This window comes from Salmo salar, chromosome 08 (genome assembly GCF_965601325.2).
Source record: "Salmo salar chromosome 08, fSalSal1, whole genome shotgun sequence".
Classification (NCBI taxonomy): Eukaryota; Metazoa; Chordata; class Actinopteri; order Salmoniformes; family Salmonidae; genus Salmo; species Salmo salar.
Genome location: NC_138298.1, coordinates 38,482,853 through 38,495,143, shown reverse-complemented (window position 1 = coordinate 38,495,143; position 12,291 = coordinate 38,482,853). Strand labels below are relative to the sequence as shown.

The 12,291-nt window shown below is 40.4% G+C and overlaps 1 protein-coding gene across 11 annotated transcripts in view; it reads left to right on the top strand.

Annotated features, from left to right (window-relative positions):
• kdm4c (lysine (K)-specific demethylase 4C) overlaps positions 1–10,808 on the top strand; it is a 51,708-nt gene extending 40,900 nt beyond the window's left edge. For 9 of the 11 annotated variants that reach the window (XM_082978651.1, XM_082978645.1, XM_082978646.1 and 6 more), the window contains 2 exons: positions 6,495–6,587; positions 9,602–10,808. In XM_082978651.1, the coding sequence (XP_082834777.1) occupies positions 6,495–6,587; positions 9,602–9,769 (261 nt within the window). In that variant the 3' untranslated portion in view covers positions 9,770–10,808. The remainder of the gene's footprint in view (positions 1–6,494; positions 6,588–9,601) is intronic. The other 2 variants (XR_014393118.1, XM_082978647.1) reach the window with 2 other exon arrangements.
• Positions 10,809–12,291: the final 1,483 nt, after the last annotated feature.

Genomic DNA, 12,291 nt, shown 5'->3' with positions numbered 1-12,291 from the left:
ACAGGACACACTGCAGCCATTACATAAAGGTGATAGTCCAGAACCAAGACAGGGCACACTGCAGCCATTACATAAAGGTGTTAGTCCAGAACCAAGACAGGACACACTGCAGCCATTACATAAAGGTGTTAGTCCAGAACCAAGAACCAAGACAGGACACACTGCAGCCATTACATAAAGGTGATAGTCCAGAACCAAGACAGGACACACTGCAGCCATTACATAAAGGTGATAATCCAGAACCAAGACAGGACACACTGCAGCCATTACATAAAGGTGTTAGTCCAGAACCAAGACAGGACACACTGCAGCCATTACATAAAGGTGTTAGTCCAGAACCAAGACAGGGCACACTGCAGCCATTACATAAAGGTGTTAGTCCAGAACCAAGACAGGACACACTGCAGCCGTTACATAAAGGTGTTAGTCCAGAACCAAGACAGGACACACTGCAGCCGTTACATAAAGGTGATAGTCCAGAACCAAGACAGGACACAGGGCAGCCATTACATAAAGGTGTTAGTCCAGAACCAAGACAGGACACAGGGCAGCCGTTACATAAAGGTGTTAGTCCAGAACCAAGACAGGACACACTGCAGCCGTTACATAAAGGTGATAGTCCAGAACCAAGACAGGACACAGGGCAGCCGTTACATAAAGGTGTTAGTCCAGAACCAAGACAGGACACAGGGCAGCCATTACATAAAGGTGTTAGTCCAGAACCAAGACAGGACACAGGGCAGCCATTACATAAAGGTGTTAGTCCAGAACCAAGACAGGACACACTGCAGCCATTACATAAAGGTGATAGTCCAGAACCAAGACAGGACACAGGGCAGTGTCCTGAACTCACTCAACTTTGTCATCTTTAGTACTCTGAACTCGGTGACTTTAACCAGTCCGTAAGTTCTATGTAGAGAGAGAGAGAGACTGGCAAAGAGAGGGGGAGGATTGAGAAAACAGATGGCGGGCGCGAGGGAGAGAGAGATGAAGAGAGAGAGCGTGAGAGATGATGGAGGAGAATGAGGTGGTGATGGTCTGCATTATTTAAACATGATGAAATATTCACCAAGTCAAGATGGCGGAGCAGCCACTTAAGTCTCTAGTTGAGTTTGTTCTCTCTCTGTGGGAACGCGTGTTATGTTGCACAACAGCAGCTGACGCATGGGGCTGCTCTGTGACGACAGTTACCGTAGGTGGACCACGGTTTAGAGAAGTGTTAACGGGGAAAAACCTTGCTCCACACGTTAAGGTGGAGAGAGGTGGGGTTAAGGTGGAGAGAGGTGGGGTTAAGGTGGAGAGAGGTGGGGTTAAGGTGGAGAGAGGTGGGGTTAAGGTGGAGAGAGGTGGGGTTAAGGTGGAGAGAGGTGGGGTTAAGGTGGAGAGAGGTGGGGTTAAGGTGGAGAGAGGTGGGGTTAAGGTGGAGAGAGGTGGGGTTGAGGTGGAGAGGGGTGGGGTTGAGGTGGAGAGGGGTGGGGTTGAGGTGGAGAGGGGTGGGGTTGAGGTGGAGAGGGGTGGGGTTGAGGTGGAGAGGGGTGGGGTTGAGGTGGAGAGGGGTGGGGTTGAGGTGGAGAGGGGTGGGGTTGAGGTGGAGAGGGGTGGGGTTGAGGTGGAGAGAGGTGGTGGAGAGGTGGGGTTGAGGTGGAGAGGTGGGGTTGAGGTGGAGAGGTGGGGTTGAGGTGGAGAGGTGGGGTTGAGGTGGAGAGGTGGAGAGAGGTGGGGTTGAGGTGGGGTTGAGGTGGAGAGAGGTGGGGTTGAGGTGGAGAGAGGTGGGGTTGAGGTGGAGAGAGGTGGGGTTGAGGTGGAGAGAGGTGGGGTTGAGGTGGAGAGAGGTGGGGTTGAGGTGGAGAGAGGTGGGGTTGAGGTGGAGAGGGGTGGGGTTGAGGTGGAGAGGGGTGGGGTTGAGGTGGGGTGGGGTTGAGGTGGGGTGGGGTGGGGTGAAGGTGGAGAGGGGTGGGGTGAAGGTGGAGAGGGGTGGGGTGAAGGTGGAGAGGGGTGGGGTGAAGGTGGAGAGAGGTGGGGTTAAGGTATGCCTAAACCGCTCTCTGATGCAGGTACTGCTCAGTGTTACCAGATGGGAGGTTTTATAATGTGGAAATGGTCACTTTAATAACTTTGATAGGTAGATGGATAGACAGGAGGTTTAATAACTTTGATAAGTAGATGGATAGACAGGAGGTGTAATAGACAGGAGGTGTAATAACTTTGATAGGTAGATGGATAGACAGGAGGTGTAATAATGTTTAATAACTTTGATAAGTAGATGAATAGACAGGAGGTTTAATAACTTTGATAAGGAGATGGATAGACAGGAGGTGTAATAACTTTGATAAGGAGATGGATAGACAGGAGGTTTAATAACTTTGATAAGTAGATGAATAGACAGGAGGTTTAATAACTTTGATAAGTAGATGGATAGACAGGAGGTTTAATAACTTTGATAAGTAGATGAATAGACAGGAGGTTTAATAATGTTTAATAACTTTGATAAGTAGATGGATAGACAGGAGGTTTAATAACTTTGATAGGTAGATGAATAGACAGGAGGTTTAATAATGTTTAATAACTTTGATAGGTAGATGAATAGACAGGAGGTGTAATAACTTTGATAAGGAGATGGATAGACAGGAGGTGTAAACTTTGATAAGTAGATGGATAGACAGGAGGTTTAATAACTTTGGTAAGTAGATGGATAGACAGGAGGTTTAATAACTTTGATAAGTAGATGGATAGACAGGAGGTGTAATAATGTTTAATAACTTTGATAAGTAGATGAATAGACAGGAGGTTTAATAATGTTTAATAACTTTGATAAGGAGATGGATAGACAGGAGGTTTAATAACTTTGATAAGTAGATGAATAGACAGGAGGTTTAATAACTTTGATAAGTAGATGGATAGACAGGAGGTGTAATAATGTTTAATAACTTTGATAAGTAGATGAATAGACAGGAGGTTTAATAACTTTGATAGGTAGATGAATAGACAGGAGGTTTAATAACTTTGATAGGTAGATGAATAGACAGGAGGTGTAATAACTTTGATAAGGAGATGCATAGACAGGAGGTGTAATAACTTTGATAAGGAGATGGATAGACAGGAGGTTTAATAACTTTGATAAGTAGATGAATAGACAGGAGGTTTAATAACTTTGATAAGTAGATGAATAGACAGGAGGTTTAATAACTTTGATAAGTAGATGGATAGACAGGAGGTGTAATAATGTTTAACTTTGATAGGTAGATGAATAGACAGGAGGTTTAATAAAGTTTAATAACTTTGATAAGTAGATGGATAGACAGGAGGTTTAATAGCTTTGATAAGTAGATGAATAGACAGGTGTAATAATGTTTAATAACTTTGATAAGTAGATGAATAGACAGGAGGTGTAATAATGTTTAATAACTTTGATAGGTAGATGAATAGACAGGAGGTTTAATAACTTTGATAGGTAGATGAATAGACAGGAGGTGTAATAACTTTGATAAGGAGATGGATAGACAGGAGGTTTAATAACTTTGATAAGGAGATGGATAGACAGGAGGTGTAATAACTTTGATAAGGAGATGGATAGACAGGAGGTTTAATAACTTTGATAAGTAGATGAATAGACAGGAGGTTTAATAACTTTGATAAGTAGATGGATAGACAGGAGGTTTAATAACTTTGATAAGTAGATGAATAGACAGGAGGTTTAATAATGTTTAATAACTTTGATAAGTAGATGGATAGACAGGAGGTTTAATAACTTTGATAAGTAGATGGATAGACAGGAGGTGTAATAATGTTTAACTTTGATAGGTAGATGAATAGACAGGAGGTTTAATAATGTTTAATAACTTTGATAGGTAGATGAATAGACAGGAGGTGTAATAACTTTGATAAGTAGATGAATAGACAGGAGATTTAATAATGTTTAATAACTTTGATAAGGAGATGGATAGACAGGAGGTGTAATAATGTTTAATAACTTTGATAAGTAGATGAATAGACAGGAGGTTTAATAATGTTTAATAACTTTGATAAGTAGATGAATAGACAGGAGGTTTAATAATGTTTAATAACTTTGATAGGTAGATGAATAGACAGGAGGTGTAATAACTTTGATAAGTAGATGAATAGACAGGAGGTTTAATAACTTTGATAAGTAGATGAATAGACAGGAGGTTTAATAACTTTGATAAGTAGATGGATAGACAGGAGGTGTAATAATGTTTAACTTTGATAGGTAGATGAATAGACAGGAGGTTTAATAAAGTTTAATAACTTTGATAAGTAGATGGATAGACAGGAGGTTTAATAGCTTTGATAAGTAGATGAATAGACAGGTGTAATGTTTAATAACTTTGATAAGTAGATGAATAGACAGGAGGTGTAATAATGTTTAATAACTTTGATAGGTAGATGAATAGACAGGAGGTTTAATAACTTTGATAGGTAGATGAATAGACAGGAGGTGTAATAACTTTGATAAGGAGATGGATAGACAGGAGGTGTAATAACTTTGATAAGGAGATGGATAGACAGGAGGTTTAATAACTTTGATAAGTAGATGAATAGACAGGAGGTTTAATAACTTTGATAAGTAGATGGATAGACAGGAGGTTTAATAACTTTGATAAGTAGATGGATAGACAGGAGGTTTAATAACTTTGATAAGTAGATGAATAGACAGGAGATTTAATAATGTTTAATAACTTTGATAAGGAGATGGATAGACAGGAGGTGTAATAATGTTTAATAACTTTGATAAGTATATGAATAGACAGGAGGTTTAATAATGTTTAATAACTTTGATAGGTAGATGAATAGACAGGAGGTGTAATAACTTTGATAAGTAGATGAATAGACAGGAGGTTTAATAACTTTGATAAGTAGATGAATAGACAGGAGGTTTAATAACTTTGATAAGTAGATGAATAGACAGGAGGTTTAATAACTTTGATAGGTAGATGGATAGACAGGAGGTTTAATAATGTTTAATAACTTTGATAAGGAGATGGATAGACAGCAGGTTTAATAACTTTGATAAGTAGATGAATAGACAGGAGGTTTAATAACTTTGATAAGTAGATGAATAGACAGGAGGTTTAATAACTTTGATAAGTAGATGAATAGACAGGAGGTTTAATAATGTTTAATAACTTTGATAAGTAGATGAATAGACAGGAGGTTTAATAACTTTGATAAGTAGATGGATAGACAGGAGGTTTAATAACTTTGATAAGTAGATGAATAGACAGGAGGTTTAATAACTTTGATAAGGAGATGAATAGACAGGAGGTTTAATAACTTTGATAAGTAGATGGATAGACAGGAGGTTTAATAGCTTTGATAGGTAGATGAATAGACAGGAGGTTTAATAATGTTTAATAACTTTGATAAGTAGATGAATAGACAGGAGGTTTAATAACTTTGATAGGTAGATGAATAGACAGGAGGTTTAATAGCTTTGATAAGTAGATGGATAGACAGGAGGTTTAATAACTTTGATAAGTAGATGAATAGACAGGAGGTTTAATAACTTTGATAAGTAGATGAATAGACAGGAGGTTTAATAACTTTGATAAGTAGATGAATAGACAGGAGGTTTAATAACTTTGATAAGTAGATGAATAGACAGGAGGTTTAATAGCTTTGATAAGGAGATGGATAGACAGGAGGTTTAATAATGTTTAATAACTTTGATAAGTAGATGAATAGACAGGAGGTTTAATAGCTTTGATAGGTAAATGAATAGACAGGAGGTTTAATAATGTTTAATAACTTTGATAAGTAGATGAATAGACAGGAGGTTCATAATGTTTAATAACTTTGATAGGGAGATGAATAGACAGGAGGTGTAATAACTTTGATAAGTCGATGAATAGACAGGAGGTTTAATAACTTTGATAAGTAGATGAATAGACAGGAGGTTTAATAGCTTTGATAGGTAGATGAATAGACAGGAGGTTTAATAATGTTTAATAACTTTGATAAGTAGATGAATAGACAGGAGGTTCATAATGTTTAATAACTTTGATAGGGAGATGAATAGACAGGAGGTGTAATAACTTTGATAAGGAGATGGATAGACAGGAGGTTTAATAACTTTGATAAGTAGATGGATAGACAGGAGGTTTAATAATGTTTAATAACTTTGATAAGTAGATGAATAGACAGGAGGTTTAATAACTTTGATAAGTAGATGAATAGACAGGAGGTTTAATAATGTTTAATAACTTTGATAAGTAGATGAATAGACAGGAGGTTTAATAATGTTTAATAACTTTGATAAGGAGATGAATAGACAGGAGGTTTAATAACTTTGATAGTAACTTAACATTAGTATTAAGTAGTGGTCAGATATTAAATAAACATTTCATCCAACCATGAGGAAGAGTGTGTAGGGCTATATCACGTTGATGGACAGAAGTTGAATATAACTGAGTGATATAATATCCACAGAATAAATTGATGTGAATTAGTAAGGTTGTGTGTTTCTGGTTTCCCAGGTGGAGTTTGAGGATGGTTCCCAGGTGGTAGCTAAGAGAGAGGACGTCTATACTCTGGATGAAGATCTTCCCAAAAAGGTGAAAGGGCGACTCGTAAGTACTGTACTCGCTAAACATCTACTGGCCTGTGTGGTCCTGTATTGTTTATAGTGATATGATGCTATTATACATTACCAAAGGTCTGTGGACAGCTGCTCATCGAACATCTCATTCCAAAATCATGGGCATTAATATGGAGTTGGTCCCCCCTTTGCTGCTATAACAGCCTCCACTCTTCTGGAAGGCTTTCCACTAGATGTTGGGGACTTGCTTCCATTCAGCCACAAGAGCATTAGTGAGGTCGGACACTGATGTTGGGCGATTAGGCCTGGCTTGCATTCGGCGTTCCAGTTCATCCCAAAGGCATTCGATGGGGTTGAGGTCAGAGCTCCTTGCAGGCCAGTCATGTTCTTCCACACTGATCTCAACAAACCATTTCTGTATGGACCTCACTTTGTGCACGGGGGCATTGTCATGCTGAAACAGGAAAGGGCCTTCCCCAAACTGCTGCCACAAAGTTGGAAGCACAGAATCGTCTAGAATGTCATTGTATGGTGTAGCGTTAAGATTTCCCTTCACTGGAACTAAGGGGCCTAACCTGAACCATGAAAACAGCCCCAGACCATTATTCCTCCTCCACCAAACTTTACAGTGCATTGGGGCAGGTAGTGTTCTTCTGGTATCCGCCAAACCCAGATTCGTCCGTCTGACTGCCAAATGGTGAAGCGTGATTCATCACTCCAGAGAACGCGATTCCACTCTCCAGAGTCCAATGGCGGCGAGCTTTACACCACTCCAGCCGAAGCTTGGCAGTGTGCATGGTGATCTTAGGCTTGTGTGTGGCTGCTCAGCCATGGAAACCCATAACCAACAGTTCTTGTGCTGACGTTGCTTCTAGGGCCGATTTGGAACTCGGTAGTGAGTGTTGCAACTGAGGACAGACAATTTTTACGCGCTTCAGCACTCGGCGGTCCCGCTCTGTGAGCTTGTGTGGCCGGCCTATGGCTTCGCAGCTGAGTCGTTGTTGCTTCTAGACGTTTCCACTTCACAATAGCATCACTTACAGTTGAACGTGGCAGCTCTAGCAGGGCAGGAATTTGACAAACTGACTTGTTGGAAAGGTGGCATCCTATGATGGTGCCACGTTGAAAGTCACTGAGCTCTTCAAGTAAGGCCATTCTACTGCCAATGTTTGTCTATGGAGATTGCATGGCTGTGTGCTCGATTTTATACACCTGTCAACAACGAGTGTGGCAGAAATGGCTAAATCCACTCATTTGAAGGGGTGTCCACATACTTTTGTGTGTATATATAGTGTAAATAACGTAACGCCATGGCAACCCTGGAAATATAATCTATAGAGTTGTCTAGGAGTCTCTAACCCTGGGAATATCATCTATAGAGCTGTCTAGGAGTCTCAACCCTGGAAATATCATCTGTAGATTTGTCTAGGAGTCTCAACCCTGGAAATATCATCTGTAGATTTGTCTAGGAGTCTCAACCCTGGAAATATCATCTATAGAGTTGTCTAGGAGTCTCAACCCTGGAAATATCATCTGTAGGTTTGTCTAGGAGTCTCAACCCTGGAAATATCATCTATAGAGTTGTCTAGGAGTCTCAACCCTGGAAATATCATCTATAGAGTTGTCTAGGAGTCTCAACCCTGGAAATATAATCTGTAGATTTGTCTAGGAGTCTCTAACCCTGGAAATATCATCTATAGAGTTGTCTAGGAGTCTCTAACCCTGGAAATATCATCTGTAGGTTTGTCTAGGAGTCTCTAACCCTGGAAATATCATCTATAGAGTTGTCTAGGAGTCTCTAACCCTGGAAATATCATCTGTAGGTTTGTCTAGGAGTCTCTAACCCTGGAAATATCATCTATAGAGTTGTCTAGGAGTCTCTAACCCTGGAAATATCATCTGTAGATTTGTCTAGGAGTCTCTAACCCTGGAAATATCATCTATAGAGTTGTCTAGGAGTCTCTAACCCTGGAAATATCATCTATAGAGTTGTCTAGGAGTCTCTAACCCTGGAAATATCATCTATAGAGTTGTCTAGGAGTCTCTAACCCTGGAAATATCATCTGTAGATTTGTCTAGGAGTCTCTAACCCTGGCAATTTGACTGGTACAGCATTATATTTCTATGATGGCAGCGTTGTAGAAAATAGATATGTACTGTACTAGACTGACATACTATACTACTATACTAGACTGACTGTATGGACTCTGATCTATATACTATACTAGACTGACTGTATATACTATACTACTATACTAGACTGACTGTATGGACTCTGATCTATATACTATACTAGACTGACTGTATATACTATACTAGACTGACTGTATGGACTCTGATCTATACTAGACTGACTGTATATACTATACTAGACTGACTGTATGGACTCTGATCTATACTACTATACTAGACTGACTGTATATACTATACTACTATACTAGACTTACTGTATGGACTCTGATCTATATACTATACTACTATACTAGACTGACTGTATGGTCTCTGATCTATATACTATACTACTATACTAGACTGTGTATACTATACTACTATACTAGACTGACTGTATGGACTCTGATCTATATACTATACTAGACTGACTGTATATACTATACTACTATACTAGACTGACTGTATATACTATACTACTATACTAGACTGACTGATATACTATACTACTATACTAGACTGACTGTATGGACTCTGATCTATCTACTATACTAGACTGACTGTATATACTATACTACTAGACTGACTGTATGGACTCTGATCTATATACTATACTATACTAGACTGACTGTATATACTATACTACTAGACTGACTATATACTATACTACTAGACTGACTGTATGGACTCTGATCTATATACTATACTACTATACTAGACTGACTGTATGGACTCTGATCTATATACTATACTAGACTGACTGTATATACTACTAGACTGACTGTATGGACTCTGATCTATATACTATTCCAATACCTGTATATTTATCTCCTCTCCTTCTCTCCTCCCTCTTCTCTTCTTCTCTCCTCTCTCCAGTCGACGGCATCCAGCATGCGTTTCCAGGATGCCTTCTTCACGACCCAGGGAGAGAGGAAGAGACAGAGAACGCCCAACTCCCGTTTCCAGAAAGACTATGTGGCCCTCCCAGGCCTCCTTACCGCCAGCAAGAGCACATGGGAGCCCCGCAGCCCTAAAGGAAAATGATAGAGGGGTGGAGAGATGGATGGAGTGATGACAAATGAATGCACTGATGTATGTGTGGGTGTAGCTGTGGGATGTAAAGGTGTGTGTGTGTGTGGGTGTAGCTGTGGGATGTAAAGGTGTGTGTGTGGGTGTAGCTGTGGGATGTAAAGGTGTGTGTGTGTGTGTGGGTGTAGCTGTGGGATGTAAAGGTGTGTGTGTGTGTGGGGGGGGTAGGAAAGCGGGCTGGGCAGAGGAGAATTTTGATTGGACTTGTGTTGTGGTGGTTGCCCAGTGCTTTCTCATAAGTCAGGGAATTCAAAACAAAAAAAAACATTTGTCACCTGATTGCGTTTTCTTTTTATTAATAAATGACAAAAACACGTTTTTCTTTGTATATTACAAAAACAAACTGAGCTATTTTTTTTCTAAACAAGCCTACAATACAGTAGCGTTTTGGAATCTGCTGTATCTACCTGATGATTATTTTGAATATGAATGCATCCCCAGTCCCAGGCTGTGCCCCAAATGGCACCCTATTTACTGTACTACATTTGACCAGGGCTCTGGTTAAAAGTAGTGCACTTCTATAAGGGAATAGTGTGCCATTTGGGAGATAGTCCCAGTGTTTTCCCTCCGCATGTTAGCTGTCGTCTGCTACTTCTTCTCCTCGGCCGCGTCTCCATACTCTAAAAACAGCTTCCTCTCCTCGTTTCCTTGTATACTCGTTTCCTTTCCTTTATCCTCCATTTGCACTGACCTGAAAGGTGAAAGCGAACTCACAATAGACATCAGCCATTTTGATATTGCTTTAATTTGTCCGGTCTTGCCAGATCAGTACAGATTAAGTAAAGGAGTTGAGGAAAGGAGACGAGAAGAGGAAGCAACTAGATAATTGAGTTCTCTGTCCTCTTAACATGTGAAACAGAGTTGCTACTGTCGCTGTGTTGAATAAAAACATGATTGTCTTATTTAATTTAATATTTTTATTTATTTTTGGGGCTTGCTTTAAAAAAAAGTATTGCTAACTGCTGTAAGGAAAAAAATAAATTACTTCCATGTCCTGCGTTGTTTGTTATGATTTGACGAGGCAGGAGTGAGCGTGTTGTATAGGTAGAATGAATGATTTGACGAGGCAGGAGTGAGCGTGTTGTATAGGTAGAATGAATGATTTGACGAGGCAGGAGTGAGCGTGTTGTATAGGTAGAATGAATGATTTGACGAGGCAGGAGTGAGAGTGTTGTGTAGGTAGAATGAATGATTTGATGAGGCAGGAGTGAGCGTGATGTATAGGTAGAATGCATGATTTGACGAGGCAGGAGTGAGCGTGATGTAGAATGAATGATTTGACGAGGCAGGAGTGAGCGTGATGTAGAATGAATGATTTGACGAGGCAGGAGTGAACGTGTTGTGTAGGTAGAATGAATGATTTGACGAGGCAGGAGTGTGAGTGATGTATAGGTAGAATGAATGATTTGACGAGGCAGGAGTGAGCGTGTTGTATAGGTAGAATGAATGATTTGACGAGGCAGGAGTGAGCGTGATGTAGAGGTAGAATGAATGATTTGAGGAGGCAGGAGTGAGCGTGTTGTATAGGTAGAATGAATGATTTGACGAGGCAGGAGTGAGCGTGATGTATAGGTAGAATGAATGATTTGAGGAGGCAGGAGTGAGCGTGATGTATAGGTAGAATGAATGATTTGACGAGGCAGGAGTGAGCGTGTTGTATAGGTAGAATGCATGATTTGACGAGGCAGGAGTGAGCGTGATGTAGAATGAATGATTTGACGAGGCAGGAGTGAGCGTGTTGTAGAATGAATGATTTGACGAGGCAGGAGTGAGCGTGTTGAATAGGTAGAATGAATGATTTGACGAGGCAGGAGTGTGAGTGTTGTATAGGTAGAATGAATGATTTGACGAGGCAGGAGTGAGCGTGATGTAGAGGTAGAATGAATGATTTGAAGAGGCAGGAGTGAGCGTGATGTATAGGTAGAATGAATGATTTGATGAGGCAGGAGTGAGCGTGTTGTAGAATGAATGATTTGACGAGGCAGGAGTGTGAGTGATGTATAGGTAGAATGAATGATTTGACGAGGCAGGAGTGTGAGTGATGTATAGGTAGAATGAATGATTTGACGAGGCAGGAGTGAGCGTGATGTAAAGGTAGAATGAATGATTTGACGAGGCAGGAGTGAGCGTGATGTAGAATGAATGATTTGACAAGGCAGGAGTGAGCGTGTTGTAGAATGAATGATTTGACGAGGCAGGAGTGTGAGTGATGTATAGGTAGAATGAATGATTTGACGAGGCAGGAGTGAGCGTGATGTAGAGGTAGAATGAATGATTTGAAGAGGCAGGAGTGAGCGTGATGTATAGGTAGAATGAATGATTTGACGAGGCAGGAGTGAGCGTGTTGTAGAATGAATGATTTGACGAGGCAGGAGTGTGAGTGATGTAAAGGTAGTTAAAGGCCGGTGTTATGATACTGAAGGTTTGTTTACGCTAGTGGCTAGATGGCACCGGGGACAACAGTTATTGAAAACTGT